Source organism: Chinchilla lanigera, unplaced genomic scaffold, assembly GCF_000276665.1.
Source record: "Chinchilla lanigera isolate Chin_1 unplaced genomic scaffold, ChiLan1.0 scaffold00016, whole genome shotgun sequence".
NCBI classification, from domain to species: domain Eukaryota; kingdom Metazoa; phylum Chordata; class Mammalia; order Rodentia; family Chinchillidae; genus Chinchilla; species Chinchilla lanigera.
Genome location: NW_004955417.1, coordinates 8,705,677 through 8,721,476, shown reverse-complemented (window position 1 = coordinate 8,721,476; position 15,800 = coordinate 8,705,677). Strand labels below are relative to the sequence as shown.

The following is a 15,800-nucleotide window of genomic DNA, read 5'->3' as shown; positions in this document are numbered from 1 at the left end:
TCGCCCCCTGGCCGGCACCGGCGGCGGGAAGTTTTACTTGCGGCCCGGAGCCCGTGGCGGATGGTGGGACTCTCCGACCCTGTGCAGTGTAAGTGCCGCGGACGGGCCGGGCCGGCGGGCGGCGGGGCGGGCGGGGCCGCTGCTGTTAACCACGGTGCCGACGACCGCGGTCTGCGCGTGGATCCCTCGCCCGAGAGGCTCCGGGCTGTGCTTGTCGCCCGACTAGAGCCGCCGTCGCGCCGGGCAGAGGAGCAGCGCGGGTGCCTCCGTTCTGCGGCGACCCTGAACTTGGCGGGGCGCCCACGGATGCAGTTTCTACTGTCACACTCCCCGCATTGCCTTTTGAAATATTTTTTCTTTCCTCTCCATGATCGCCTCATGGGAGCAGGAAGAGACGTGTGTCGCCCCCCACCCCGACAGAACAACTGGTCAGGGTGCCCACGGGGCGTTTGGCAGGTGGCCCTCGCCCCGCACCGTGGTGCTTTTTACCTGCAGGCGAAAGGCTGCTGTGATGGTGGAAACTTAGCCCTAGGAGGAGAGGAGGCATCTGAACTTGGCCACGGGCCTGCGGCCACTCGGGTGGGAGTCCCCTCGGCGGCACCCAGCTGCCGGCGAACTTTTTCATGACTCCTGGGCACTTGGGGTGCTCGAGCGCGAAGCCTGTGGGCGCACGGGGCCAGCTGCTCTCAGAGCGCCGGCCGGCGGCCCCCGCTGGGACAACTCGCGGGCTTGGCTCCGGGGCACCGGGCAGCGCCGCCTCCGCCCGACCCCCGCGCGCCCGGGCTCCGTCGCCTGGCCCCCTTGGGTGTCCGTCTCTCCCGAGCGGAGAGCAGAAGCCCAGACGGAAGCCGCGCCCGAGAACTCCTTTCGTTTTCGAGAAATCCCTCCGGTGGAGCCCCAGGGATCGTGGGGACCGGCCCGCACCCGGCCGCTCGCTGTTCCCGGCGCATCCAGACCCCCTCGGGGCGGGCGTGCGCCGGCCGGGGCGAACGGTTAGGTTAAGCCCGTACGGTTGTGTCAACAGAAGGCGTTTCAATCCTTTTTTTTTTTTTTTTTTTTCTTTTTGTAAACTTTTTGTTTTGTTTTTTTGCTAAGAGCGGTCCACCCTTGGAAAAGTTTGAGTATTATGATTCCGGGAAGTAGGATGTGAACCGGGACCGTTACTAAAAATAGTCGTTTTCTCTCCTCTTCCTCCAAAGGCCTTTCAGTTTGGAGGATTTGGCTGAAATCTCCTGCAGCCTGGGTCTCTCTCAGTCCTTGCACAGCATAGTGGAGAAATCTTTTTCGAGTTTAGCTTTCCTTCAGGATTGAACACCACAAATCCTACCGTGTCCGAGCCTGGTGCTGTTTCCTGGGGAAATCTGCAGCAGGTCGCTTTAAAGAGTAGCTAGTATTTTCTGGGAGGAGACCCTGCAGCACACGCAGGGAGGCCAGGGCCCAGGGAGTGAAGACCAGCAGAGCTGGAGAGGCCACTCTAGACCAACTTCATGTGCTTAATGTAACTCTGAGCCCTCTTGAATTTTTAACTTCGCTTCCCTTAATTAATCTGCCCAGGGCTTGTATATAAATGGCTGTCTACAGCTGCTGCAAATTGATTTATCTCCTGATAAAGGTCGGGTTGCTGACCAAAGCATTCTTTCTACCTTCTGTGTGAACTGAAATGTGTTTTACAGGGTTTCCCCCCCTGCTAGTCTCCTTTTAAACATCTGGACCATTTTTAAGTGCACTCAGTGGCTTTTATTATCATTCCCCTCGTTTGCATAGAACAGGAGTGGAACTGGGTCTGTGCCCAGTGAGTCCACACTCCCTAGAATACAAATTGACCAGCTTCTCGGTGATAAACGGTTTGTTAGTGCTGGGGGCCTCCTTTGAGCTTATTGCAGCGGTTTGCCTTCACCATGTGAGTATTCTGTTGTGTCCAGTTTCTGCCACAGGATGCCTTAGAAAAAGATCAACAAATACCATTGTTTCTTAAAACAGCATGGCCCCAATTTAGGTGTTTATGTCAGCTGTGATATGTACAAACAGAAGCACATTCATATTCTGTGCATTTCCTCCTTGTTTATGCTTATAGTTTAGTTTTAACATTATGATGGCTGTCAGATAAGAGAGATAAGGTGGTAAGATTTAATTTTCCTTTTATTATTCTGCAGAGCAGTCTAACCCTGTCACCCAATATTAGTCAGGGAACCTTAGTTTGAGCCAGGCTTTTTTTTTTTTTTTTTTTTCTCCCAGCAAGGATGGATGTTGAAGAAGTTGAAATCTATCCTTTCTTGTGTTAGATTTAGCATTTGATATTCATTTAGTTTACTTTTTTCAAAAGACAAAATTCCAACAAAATGATCACAGAATCAAGCTTGCACACCAAATGGACTGAGATTATGCTGAGAGAATAACTTTATATTAAATATCTTTGTTTGAACATTCATAATTTAATTACAGACCATTTAGGCTGCAGTCACTTTATTTGAAAAGCTAAATATTGTGTGGGAGAATCCCAGAATGTAGCATCTCCAGTATCCAGTTCATACCTAGTAAAAGCAATAGAGAAAACTGTTTTTTTCTCCAATGCTTGGACAACTCAGAGCAGACCAGAAGTGTTTGAAATGATATTTTTTCTTTGTAGACTAAGTGTCTTTGACTCGCTGATACCTGCTAATAATTTGCTTTTAAAATGATCTTTTAAAGGACATTCTTAATAAGTCCTATACCTGTAGAACAATGCAAACTGCACTATTGCAAGTTGCTGGAAAGAGCAGGACAGAATTGTTTTAGCTACAGGGCTGCAGTTTTTTTGTTGTTGTTTTAACACTTTCACAATTTTGCTTTTCTGAGAGAAATAAAATATTGCTCTTGGTGTTAGTATTTGATATAATGAGCTCTCCCACTGAAATGTTAGTCTAAGTATTTTCAGATGAAAGAATACTCCATCAATTGCAAAGAAATACACAAATATAAGGTGCTATTGTAATTTATTTTATTGTAAAATTGAAGCTTAACTAATCTTCTCTCCCCTCTATTTTTTAAACATTGAAAAGGGATCACCAGAAAGAAATGCTTCCAATAGGAGTGCTGGCCAGTGGTTGTCAGTTTAGGACATTCTTCACTGTCAAATCCTGTTTCTCACTTCTTTGATATGAACATCAGCTGACAGGCACTGAATGCAAAGCCTGCTTCATTGAGGTTTTATGCGGGCAACATAGCCCTTCATAGCAAAGCAGTCTGAAGAATTGGCACCTGCAGGATTTGCATGTGAAAAAAACCCAAGTCAGTTGCATTTTGCTGGAGTCTATTACTGTAAGTTATGTAAGTTCAGTGAGAAAGGCTATGTATTTGTTGCTGTTTGGGCATTTAAAGATTCCTTATTTTATGGTCACCTTATTCATCATATAGTGATGCACAGACTTTATTGATAGCAGAGGCAGTGAGCAGTGACCTCTGGCTTTATAGAAGTTATTTATGATGGAATGGAGTTGTTTTTAACCATGTGCTTGCAGAATGCACTTAGAGTCATAGTTAATTTTGAAAATGTGACTGAAAGGATAAATTCATTGAACTTTGAGAATAATCAGAAGTTAAATACATAAAGTTAGTTTAAGACAAATATCCCTTGAAAACAATCTGGGATTTTAAGACTTCTATATTTCTATAACAAGTCAATGTATAAGAAAAAAATTTAAACCTCTCGTACTTATAAACTTGAGGAAAATGGGAGGTTTTCCCCGGTTTTACTCGTTAAATTATGTTTGTCACTGAATGCCCTTTGAAAAATTATAGTTGACCCTATTTATGCAACCTAACCAACAAATGTTAAATCAACTAAAAACCTTTGTGACCTGTCAGTGGGGACATTTATCCAGAGTCAGCTACTTCTTATAATCTAACAAGACACCTTCCAACTTCACTCTTTTACAGCCATTAATATAAGAGTTCCTAAATAATGTTTAAAGAACAGTGAACATTTTATTAAAGCAAACATTAGTTCAGTTTAATGGAGGTAATTGTAAATGATAAGACAGAGCAGGTTATCTCCGTGTTGTTTAAACAGAAGGAGCTACTTTGCACCATTTCCAGTAGCCATCTGTAGAAGAGAAGGGTTTGCACCTGTCTGTCCACACTAATTATAGATTAGGGCCAAAGAAATGAAACTCGAGGAGGTTTGCAGCTAATGAAATCCATACTGATTTTATTGTAAATGTGTTTTATGTAAAGAGGACGATGGTTGAGTTATGAGTGAATAAATCACTATGTAGCTGCTAGGTTCTCGGTTTGGGAGCACAATTCTGCTGCATTAACCTTTGATATTAAAAAAAAATAACTTAGATATGGATGCTAGCCTTTGTTTAGCATCCATAGCTACAATTTATTGAGCAGCAGTGAGGTTCGGTATGCAATTTAGAAGAGCAGCTTGAACAGTAAGACTATTTTGATATTCTCAGATTCAGATGAAGTAGAAGGTAGGCTCTGTTTTAACTTGTGCATACAAAACATCAGAAAATTAGAGAGCATTTTTCTTTTTTCTTACACTTAAGCTTCATATACATGAGAAATTAAAGCAAAATGAGTGAGGAATGCATTCTGCAATAAAAGGTCACATGAATGTCTACCACATCTGTTTATAGTAATTATGAACATAATTAACATAAGAATTACAAATGAAATAATGACAAGCTGAGCAATGAGATATTATGCCATAATGGTCATATGTTGGAATTCTCACATTATAGCACACTAGAATTCACATACTCAAAGAAAGAAAGAAAATGCTAGATTTTTATCTGAATTAATGCTTCGAAACTTATCTGTGTAGGGCAGATGGACTTCTTGCTTTCATAGGAAGGTAACCTATTATTAAGAAAAGAAATAGTTCAAATTAAGATTTCTAGTCTCTAGCCTGGACTTTGAGACAGCTGTGATTATAGACACCAGTTTCTATTATACACTTATTCTGTGATTGTACTTCTTGATTATTGTCTTGCTTTTTTTGTTTTTAATTGAAAGCTTTGAAGCAGAGTGTTTGCTTTGGAAGGGTGTCATGGATTTGTCCCATTTGAGAATTGGTTGATCTTTTCTATAACTGTGAGCCAAAAGTCAATGAACAAACAAGGTATTAGAAATACTATACGTCTACACAGTAAGCACCTTGGCAGATTAGCTGTTGCTCTTTTCTTTATGCTTGTTCTGGGTTTGAAAGCAGTACAGAACTGTGGATTTTTTTTAACTTAAAATTTCTTAAAAGAGCATGTAATGGAAAAATCAGTGGGCATTTGTGAGTTGCAGTTTTTCCTCCTCCAGTTTCATTGGAGTTTTGGGTGTTCCTATGTAGTCTGTGCCCAAACTGATCTAACTACAGTGTAATAAGGAGGGGTGGTAGCCGTGGTCGCTTCTGGTTACTGAGTGCAGCTTTCTGTAACAGCTAGAGAAAAGGTGAAAGGGGACCTTTTATAAGAGCTGAAATGATACTCTAGAAATCTGTTATTAAATTTAAAACATGTAGGAATGACAGATTTTCATCCATTTAGAGCTCACTTGATTTGGTAATGCAGCGTGTCAAGTGGTTTGCTTCCTACACTTGCACCCTTCTCTAACCATTGAACCTGGTCCCTTCTTGAAGATTTATGGAGAAATATTACCTTGTTCTCGACTCAGTGATACCATGAGGTTTTCCACATTATTGGATTACTGGAGGATTGTAGCAGACCCCTTTTTATCTGACATTCATTGCATGACAAGATTTTCACACGTGCCCTTCCCCCACCGTGCCCAGCTTTCTGCACTTCGTGTAACCTATCAAATTTCCCTTCTTTTCTTAGGGTGGAAGCCTGAGGGATGGGGCAGGGGGCTGCACTGCACAGAAAGCTGATTTTTGGCGAAGTGATGGAGGAGGAATGTTTGATTAAACAATGCCCCTCCTTATTTTCTAAAGGGCCTCTTAAACGTGTCTCCCTTAAAAGGCGCTGCTGGTTCCCTTGCACGGCTATGGACTCATTAGCCCTATTCCCCTCTCCCCCTATTTTTTCCCTTTCTACTGAGATCCCGTATTTTATGACCCCAAGTTTCACAGTAGCCGGGGCGCCAGTGTGCGCCATGAAAAATTAGGTCGTTTATTGGCTCCTGCACTCTGAACTCACTTTCTCCTCCTGCACTCAGGGCTCCTTAACCAAGCTGCAGCGCCTTGAAACACAGCACGCGCAGATACTGCCCCTCCCCCATTAAAAAAAACCTTCTTTGCTGCATTATCTGCACTCCATTAAGGATCTGATCAGATGTTCAGATTGTCTGATGGGTGCATTTAAAAGTGAAAAGGGGCTCCCGTGGGACTACTCAGGTGTATCTCCCTTCTGACCCGACGGGGAGGAGGCTGAACTCTGGTCTGACGGTGGAGCATTACCCTGCTTGTTCTCTGATTGATTCCCGGGCTCTGGGTGGGTGAAGAGCTGGGAGGCAGCCCCAGCCGAGATTGATTGCCTCAATTTCAGATTCCCACCTTCAAAATAGACTCTCAGACGTGCACACAAGGAGCCCCCTCCCCCATCACAATTTCTGGAGGTGGAGCAGGTGTCTCAGAGTCACCTGTAGCTACCAATCACAAGTGGTCCTCCTTATCTCACTGATGCGGGTTTCCCGAGTCTTCAGCTGGGACACATCAAAGCCCACGGAGAGGTGCGAATCTCAGATGCGCCTCTGCCCGTGTCCATACGTGTGGGTCGTGTGTGTGGGAGGGCTGGATTCTCCGGTGGGCAGAGATAAGGGCAGGGACTCCCACTGCAGCTTGGTCTAGAAGGCTGCAGGGAGCTGTGTGCGCCCACTAGGTTTGTTTTGCAAATTGTGGCTCTCCGGGTGGAGGTGAGACGGTAAAGGTCTCCTGGTCACCTTCCGCCCGCAGACAGCTCTCTGTCTCTCGCTGACCTTGACAGAACCTCTAAAATGATCCCGCAGTCTGGCCCTGGAGCGGGGAGCTGCAGTGTGCTGGCGCGGTGGCCCTCCTGGGCCTGCAGGAGGGACAGGTTAGGGCCCGCAGGCGCCCCCAGCCAGCCTTAGGGTGCCCGGTCGCGGGGCCTGCGCCCCCACCCCGCCATCGCTTTTGCTTCCTTCCCTCCCGCCTGCATCTCGTCCCGCTCCCCCTCTCCCACTCTTCCTCCCTCTCCCGCTCCGTCTCACACGCACCCTCTGTTTATTTTCCTGCCTCCATCTGCGCCCTGCTGATATTGTAATCACCCTGGTGCACGTTGGCTTCCCTCCTCTCCCTCCTGCGCTCACACACTCACTCACACACAATGTGCCATCCTGACAAGCCTTTTACTTCTGATAAGCTCCGATGTGTGTTTAATGAATACAAAGCCGCGGTCTGGGTGCCGCCTCGGCCGCGGCCGCCTGCGCTGCGCTCCTTTGCCAGAAGGTAATCTCCGCTCGCGGGGGAGGGCGCGGGGGAGGGGAGAAGGAAGGGAGGGGGAGGGGAGGGGAAGGGAGCGGAGGGGAGGGGGCGCGGGGTGGGGGGCGGCTCCGCGCGCTCCCGCGCTCCCTCTCCCAGCGATTCAGAAGTCGATAAGACCCGGAGAAGTGAAGATGTAACATGTTATCTGTCGCTCCTCTTAGCTGGCGGAGAGAATTTACATTTAAAGATTAGCGGAGGGAGAAAGAGAAATCTGCCTTTGTTGTGCGGGGGTGAGGAGGAGGCATCAGCCCTGGCCTTGACGCTATCTCCCATCACCTCTGCTATCCAGACAGGACTCACCGAGGTGAGATTACCCGAGGGCCTTATCTTTAATTGGGTTTAGTTTTGCCAGTCTGAATAGGTTTAAAGAGTCTCGATAAAGGGGGAACAATAGATTATTTATTGACTGGACGCAGACGCCTTTAGATGAAGAAGAGAGAAAGAGCTGCTTAACAACTTGATTAGTTCTTTTTTTTTTTTTTTTTTTTTTAATTATTTTAAGGCGAGTGTCCCTCCAGATGGAGGAAGGAAGGTAGGCAATCTGAATGACTTAAAGGGGCTTATTTGGGCTTCATTCCCACCCATGTCTTCCTGGGAGCCAGGCACCTGTGTTATTTTAAAGGAGTTTCCTTGACTCTCCCTGTTCAGGATTGTCAAACTGAGGGTAGAGGGTAGAGGCACGGGGGACTGGTCATTAACGTTTGGTTTTGTGGACTTGTTTTGGGGCTGATGTCGTGATGCTGTTGGCAGTCCTTGAAGGAGATAAGGAAATGAAACCTACTTTTAGTATGGAATTAGCTGATATATAGTGTGGTTCAGCTTCAGAGAGAGAGAGAGAGAAAGAAACACTCAAACTCTCTTAGGCAGGTTTGTATTTAGGATTTGCACCATTATTTTGTTTGTTTTGTTTTTGCCTTGGAGTCAGTTTAAGGGGAAAATAAAGCCGTGTTCTTGACTCGTGAGTGTATTTCAAAAAAATTCTAATATCAACTTTAGAATGTTCTTAAAATGAATAAAAGCAGGATGATCAGTTTTGCTTCCTACACATTGTCAAGAAAGGTGTTCTCATAGGTGGACAGAGACGATCCAGTAACTAAAAGCCTAATTAAAATTTGCTCAAAGCCAGAGCGGCATGTTTCCTTGTTGACAGCAGCAGATCGATTGGATAAGACAATAGAGTCCCATTATTTTACTCCCATTGACTGAGCATATTGACATTTCACGTTTGCCTTTGCCTCGGTGAGCATGATGAAACATTGAAATTCACAGCCCAACTGGTCAGAGTGGCACATATATTACTGTATGTCATCTCTGCCTTCAGGTTACCTTATCACCCAGGCAGAATGGGTAAGGACAGCCTGGAAGCCTTTAGAAGGGGGGGGGTAGCAATTTCCTGGGTAAGAATCTGACAAACAGCATATCTTAAGAGTATCATTAATTTTACCCAGAATTGGATGTTACATAGAAATATGAAGCATGCTTTGCACTACTTTTATTTAAAAATCTGAGAAGTGACCTAGCGAACAGGTTTGGCAGTCTTGTTTTCTGTAAGAGAATACCCATTTTCAAGATTTACTCTTCCCTGGAGGTATGACAGTGAGTCATCATCGTCATGGATCACTTCATTTAGTTGACCAACTGGTGCTTGGGTGATAATCATTCTTTCCCGGTTTGGGATATTCAAAAAGATAAGCACCTGTTAAATCTACATCTGCTAGAGGAATATATAGGGTCTCTTAAAAAATAGGACCCAAGTCTGATTTCTTGTTTCCAGTTTTCTTTGGTAGGTGGACTCCACAATGGATAGGATGTGTATATTTTATACTCATGTGCAAGCATAGACAGTGATACATATAAATAATATGTGTTTTGCAAACAGAAATAGGGAAAAAGACTAAGTATTCATTATCTTCTAATTGCACTCTATGTCTTACACATTTTGCATAGTCTTTACATAATAAAATTAAGGATTAGGCAGATATGGAATCAGATATGAACCATATAATAGTAAATATGGAAAAATACCAGAAAGGACCGAACATATATTTTTAAAGTTTAGTGAAAATACAGAATTATTATGGATATGACTTGTACACACTTTGTTGCCATCAAGCAGGCAACTGATGCCCTTTACAGTGTTTAAAACAAAACTAGCCCTTTATACCATTTTCATGAAAATGTTAGGTTTCTATTTGATCAGCAGGTGCTGTTGAGATGAAAGCCATGTGTAAATTTTCAGAAGGCCAAAAGTGTCAATTCAGAAAAGGAAAGTGATAAGAGAAAATGCAATCAGTTTTCCTGTTTTCAATTTGTGCAGGATTTGAAGGGCTGTTTTGTTAAACTGCTACATCTGCTCCAATATGAATATTGAACTACTTCCACTAAAAATAACAACCTATAATTTGGAAGCTACTGCAGTCTTTTGTTAATGTGAGTGGGTTATTTAAAAACAAAAAAAAAAACAACAAAAAATATATAAAAAAAACCAGTTTTCTATTCTGACAATCTCTTGCCTAATGTGCATTTTCATTTGTTGGCACTTTTATCCTCGGCAGATAAATGGTATTATGCAATTAGGACCTCATCTTGTTTCACTATAAAAGAGGTTTCCATAGGTGAAAATCCTGGTAATATAAAAAGGGTTTGCACAAAACAAAATTTATTTTAAAATAACCTTTTAAAATACATTTATTTAAAATGAGATAGTTATTCCTTACATTCTCTAATACTACAGTTTTTAACATACTGCGGACTATTGTAACAAAGTTAACACTATTCCATTGCATACTGAGCATTCTTTGATTTATTTCACCTTTAATATACCTGTAAATGTAAGTTTAAACTAATCAGGGATATTTTACCTAACAGGGCTTTCAGAATAATTTTTTTCATGCTTAAATAAAATGATTAAATTATGCCTGAGTGCCTGCATACAAAAGCTTTAGCTTCTATAGTACTGCTAATCAAATAAGTTTTATGGACAGGGAAAGCACCACATTAGAGAAAAATTGGATGCATTTTTCCAGTGACATTTCTAGGAAAGACATGTTCTTTAAAATCACCTTGTGTTGAAAAGAAAACGCTAACATGTCTTAAATAATCATAAAATAATACTCTGTCCCTCTAATAAAGAGACTAGCAATGCTATCCACATGAAGCATGGGCGTAGGGAATTAAGTAGAAGGGAGACTGATGAAATCTGGGTAATGTTCAATATTGATTCAATCCTTGATTGCACTTGGGTTGACTTGTGGCTAAAGTAATTTGTCCAGGGTGAGACCTGATCACTGCTTAGGATCAATTAGCTATGTATCTTGTGGCTTCACACTTGAATTGCTAGACACACTCTTCACAGATAAACCTAGAATATTCCAGGAATGGGGAAAGGGGAAGACAGACATAGTGACACATTAACATTTGATATTAACAAATGCAACATTTCTTCTGAAACACTGACTCAGAAATAAGAGGGAGCTTAAAGAATGGTATTAAATGTACTTCTTATATGTAGCCAGCAAAAGAATAATGCTCTTAAGGAATGAAATTTCCAGTTTGAAGCCAAACAGCATTCGGATGTGACAAGTGCTGGCGTAGCCTAAAGACAGATGGGTGTTACGCAGGTGTATTCCTTGGTAGAGGACCATGTACTCTGCCACTCCCAGGAAAGGAGGCTGAATCACATATCACTGTTAGAAAGTTTATGCACAGACATCATCCCATTGCTTGGGATGTTTTGTTCTGAAGCCACAGTACCTTACATGGCTCCAATAAAGGAGGGCCTCCTGAGACTTTTCAAAATGCTTGTACTTTACGAGGTGACGTCTGGGTTCTTAACATGAGAACCTCTGATAAAGTAGTGGAGCATGCATGGTTGGTGTTTGACACATGGGACCCTCTTGTTTGAAAAAGTTGAACACCATTCGTGCTACTTATAGCCACAGCATTTTTGGAGACCAGGAGAGGCGAGCATGTGAAATGCCTAGCGTTGGTAATTCCCATTGTGATTTGTTACAGAGTGGAACTTCTGAGGGCATGAAGCTGTTATTTGTGTTTGTAGGTTTTTGTATTGATCAAGGTCTCTAAGACAAGTCAGTATTTGAGTAAATACAGCCTTTAGAATATAGAGCTTGTGGAAGAGGAATGCAACAGGCACAAACGTAAAGCTTTCTTTTTTTCATTGGGTCTCCAACAGTGTAAGCACCTCTAAGTGCCTTGGGGAATGTGACTGACTGGCTCCCTTAATCTTTTTAACACCTGGGGCACAGAGCACGTCTAAGTGTGTTGTGGCTTTCCTGAGCTGCCGTAGCTGTTTGGTCTTGGGAACAGGAGAGGACTTGAGAAATAGTAGAGACCTATTATGAGTCTGACTTTTGGCTTAACCATACATTTTTATCACAGATTTTAAGTAAGAGAACTATAGTGTATAGCTCTAAGACTGGCATTGTTGCTTTTCTGGCTCAAGCAATGTAGAACATTGAGATTTGTATCCTCAGTATGGCCTACTTTGTGCCTGAGTTCTAAGAGTTAGGACCTTATTCTCTCATCTTCTGGCGTGATAGTTTCTTTGGCATCCATGAGCTATGTGTCCACTGTTTTCTGTTGCTTAGCCCCTCTTTTCCACCCACTGAGGAATCAGAGTTGAAGATTTAGCTGATATATTCTTGGACGCTCCCAAGTATGAGTCAGTCTGTATTCCTTGGTGTCTCCTAACCCCGGTGTCTCTTTTCCTTGTCAGAAACCCTCCATCCTACTACGCTGAGTGCATGAGGATCCACCTCTTCCCTGTGTTGAACCCACCCAGCACTTGGGAGCAGCGTTAGATCCAGTGTCTCTATGCTTGTCCCCCCTCAGCTGTTTACTGTGTATCTTGATCTCAGATCTCTCAGTTTGCCAGACCCAACTGCCTGGAAGCCTCTTAAGAGGAGAGGGATTCAGTCAGACCATCATTTACTCTACAAAGAAAGGATTTGCATGGGGGGGCATGTGATGTGAGGTCCTCTCTGTATGATGAAGTAAGGACCTCATGTGGGTGTGAAGTCCGTTGGTAGGCAAAGGAGTGTTCCTCCTTCAGTTCAGTCACTGACTTCCTGGGTGGCTTGAGGTACATCCAGCTCTCAGACAAATTCGTCAGGAGTAGATGAAGAGGCTGTCATATAGAAGAGTCTACATATAATACCGGGAATAGGCTTTGGGGCATTTCTCAGGGTTAAGAGAGTGAAAATGCGTTACATTTTTTTTTGATGAGGGTTGTAGGGGCTCCGTCTCTAGTCATGCAGCTGGGTTCCCAGTCTTCTGTATGGGAAGAAGAGGGAGCCAGACTTCCCTAGCTATCCAGACCTGAGAAGATCGTCTGAAATTTTAGTTGCTGCTATACCTTGTTCAGAGTGAATGATGGAGAAATGCATCTGTGTATGCGGCAAGGAGGAACTAAACAGTTTAGATTTTGTTCAAGGAAAGTAGTCCTTATCTTTTCCCCTCACACACGATGGGATGGGCGCCTGGCAGTAGGAGGGAGGCGGAAGTGGGTGAGGTTGATTGTGATTACCAGACCTTCCCTGTTAGCAGTCTCAGAATTTGGACCTCAGTTACTTGGGAAATTTAGAAAATGACCTTGTGAAACCATTTTTGGAAAGAACCTGGTAAGCGGCTTATTAAGTGAATGAGGTTATGTGGTCATGTGGCTTGGACTCAGGTCTTAAGGGACCCTGTACTATTGTCCTTTTCCTTTGTCTAGAGAAACAGTCTGCTGTTGCTTCCGAAAATATTTAAAAGTTTAATTACTGACAATAGTACTTTGACTTTGTATTTTCTTTAGTTTGTAAAATTTCAATAAGGGAATAATATGTAGACAGTATTAGAAGTTTGATGCTAATTTATAGAATCATTCTAAAGAACCCAGGCTGGGTTTCGTTGGGACTTAAGAGTTACTATGTGGGTCTGGTTTGATCAAGGTGAGCCATTTGTCATCATTCAGGACACTACTCTTAACTCTGAACACCTTTGTTGGCAGGACGTGGAAGTAATGTGAGGAATCACTGCTGCTTCCTAGGTTGTAGACATTTTTAGGCATTGGTATTCAAAGTTCAGTGGGAAACTGGGTGTGGTGGCACATGCCTGTAACCCCAGCACTCTGGGAGGCTGACGCAGGAGGATCCTTGCAGAGTCTGAGACCAACCTGGGCTACAAAGTGAGGTCAAGGCCGGCCTGAACTGCATAGCAAGACTCTGTCTCAAAAAGACAAAAAAAAAAAAAAAAAAAAAAAAAAAAAAAAAAAAAAAAAAGAAGCTCAGTGGGAAGCCCGATTAAAATTCATAAAGAAGAATGTCTTGAAAGTATATGTGCAGGCAGTTCTTAGTTGGCACCTGACTCCACTGATCAGACTTAAATCGGAGAAATACTAGAGAAAATATTACTGCAGATATTTTGGAATGGAAGTATGCCTGAAGAAGCTTGAGAGCGTTGGAGGTGTAGCAAGGGGTAGAGCATTTACCTGGCATATATGAGGCTCTGGGCTCCATCCCCAGATCTGAAAGGAAGAAAAAGAAGAGAAGAAAGAAAATTCAAAGAGATAGATAGCCACTGTTATCAGGGAAAACAGTGCCTAAGCAATGATGTGGCCAGGTGACAAGATAATTGGAGCACCAGGAGGTAGAACTAGCTGTGAGATTTTATTATAAAAAGTATTTGAGAGAACTCTTCTAGGCTTTTTAAGTAATTCAACTAGTAACACTCAGTAGAAGATGAGAGCCTAGTGGTGTTAGGAAAATAAGTAATGGGGACAGAGTGGTGGAGCATTCCTATAATCTCAGTGCTTGGGAGGCTGAGGCAGGAGGATTGCTATAAGTTCAAGGCCAACCTGAACTCATTACACAGTGAAACCCTGTGTCAAAAAAAAAAAAAAGGAAAAATGTTAATAATACCTAAAAGGGTCTGCACAGATAGTGATGCCAGAGACATAGCACAACAGCTTTTTAGAAAACATTTCCAATGCATTTCCTTTTGATTTGGCATGGGAGGTATCAGAAATAGGAAAATTACACCCCCCCCCCCTTGTAAGCCTCTTGGAATGCATTGTGGTTTAAATACAAAATCTTAAGAAGTTGGTTAGCCCTGGTTCAGTCTGGAAGTACCACCCTCCTTCCCCTAATCTCAAGATAGAGGAAGGTGAGAGCTGGAGCACAGGTCATGGGAGACTGCTGGTTTATTTTCGGAGTCTATGCGTATGTTATGTACACGGCGATGAGCAAACACAGCTGGAAAGAAAGGCAGATGATCCTAGGGCTGGAGCCTGGTGTTTATCAGACTGACATCGCCATCCTTCTGTCCTGCGAAAGTGTTCTTTTAAGTGATGGTTAGAATTTTACAACTTTTATTGTGTGTCAGGCAAGTAGCATCCTTTCCTGCCCAGCCCTTTTGCCTACATGTCACACATTTTCATTCTCACCTCTGGCTAGATTTGTTTGGAAATAGATTCTAAAAGTGACCTCGAACGGGAAACAAAGGTGGACAATGACTTCTCATCCTTTTGTTCAGATGAGGGTGGGCAGGTCAGTACAGGTCTGCAGGGGAAGGAAATGTGATCAGTTTCCATTCTCGGGTCCAAGCTAAGCTTTGAGCTGATGAGAAGGAGTAGGCGAAAATATCAGAGGGAAGGAGACATGAAGAGCAATAAAAATGAGCAACCCGCTAAACCTAATTTGACTTCTTCTAGACAAAGTCACATGCTGCATTTTTAGCCAGAGTAGAGACTTTTCTCTCTCTCTCTTTTTTTTTTTGGCTTTTTGAGATAAGGTCTTGATATGCACTTCAGGCTCGCCTTGAGCTCACTTTGTAGGCCAGGCTGGTTTCAAACGCACAACGATCCTCCTGCCTCAGCCTCCTGAGTTCTGGGTTTATAGGCGTGTGCCACCACGCCTGCCGAGACATCTTTTAGAATGTTTAAAAGAAAAGTAAAATGTTTATTCCTGTAAGGGAATCTGAGATAAACTGATTAATAAATATATACCCACTGTGTATAAAGCAGATTGCTAGGTATAGTAACAGGGCAGGTGGCAGCTTAATTCCCATGGAGTGATAAGCCCATTGGGAGGAAATAGCTGCAAAGATGGTGCCTTGATTGTTTTTTTTGTTTGTTTTTTTTTCCAGTACCGGAAGTCGAACTCATGACCTTGTGCTTGCCAGGCAGGCGCTGTGCCACTGACCTAAATCCCCAGCCCCTTGGTGCCTTGATTGTGTACCAGTTAAATGGTATGGCAAGTGACAGTCTTAGAGGTGGGAATGAGTTAGAACTTGAGCTTGTCTTGAGACTAGACTGATGAAGAGAAAGCTATTATAAAGGGATTACAGTAATAATGTAGGGATGGGG

At 43.3% G+C, this 15,800-nt stretch overlaps 2 protein-coding genes across 2 annotated transcripts in view; one reads left to right on the top strand and one right to left on the bottom strand.

Annotated features, from left to right (window-relative positions):
• The window catches only part of LOC106148182 (translation initiation factor IF-2-like), a 24,546-nt gene extending 18,888 nt beyond the window's left edge, over positions 1 to 5,658 (bottom strand). The window contains exons 1-2 of the mRNA XM_013512699.1: positions 5,634 to 5,658; positions 490 to 1,038 (exon numbers count right to left, since the gene is read on the bottom strand). Coding sequence (XP_013368153.1) covers positions 490 to 1,038; positions 5,634 to 5,658 — 574 coding nt within the window. The remainder of the gene's footprint in view (positions 1 to 489; positions 1,039 to 5,633) is intronic.
• Positions 5,659 to 7,209: 1,551 nt separating this feature from the next.
• The window catches only part of Runx1t1 (runt-related transcription factor 1; translocated to, 1 (cyclin D-related)), a 133,913-nt gene continuing 125,322 nt past the window's right edge, over positions 7,210 to 15,800 (top strand). The window contains 2 exon segments of the mRNA XM_005381778.2: positions 7,210 to 7,373; positions 7,375 to 7,399. Coding sequence (XP_005381835.1) covers positions 7,278 to 7,373; positions 7,375 to 7,399 — 121 coding nt within the window. The 5' untranslated portion in view covers positions 7,210 to 7,277.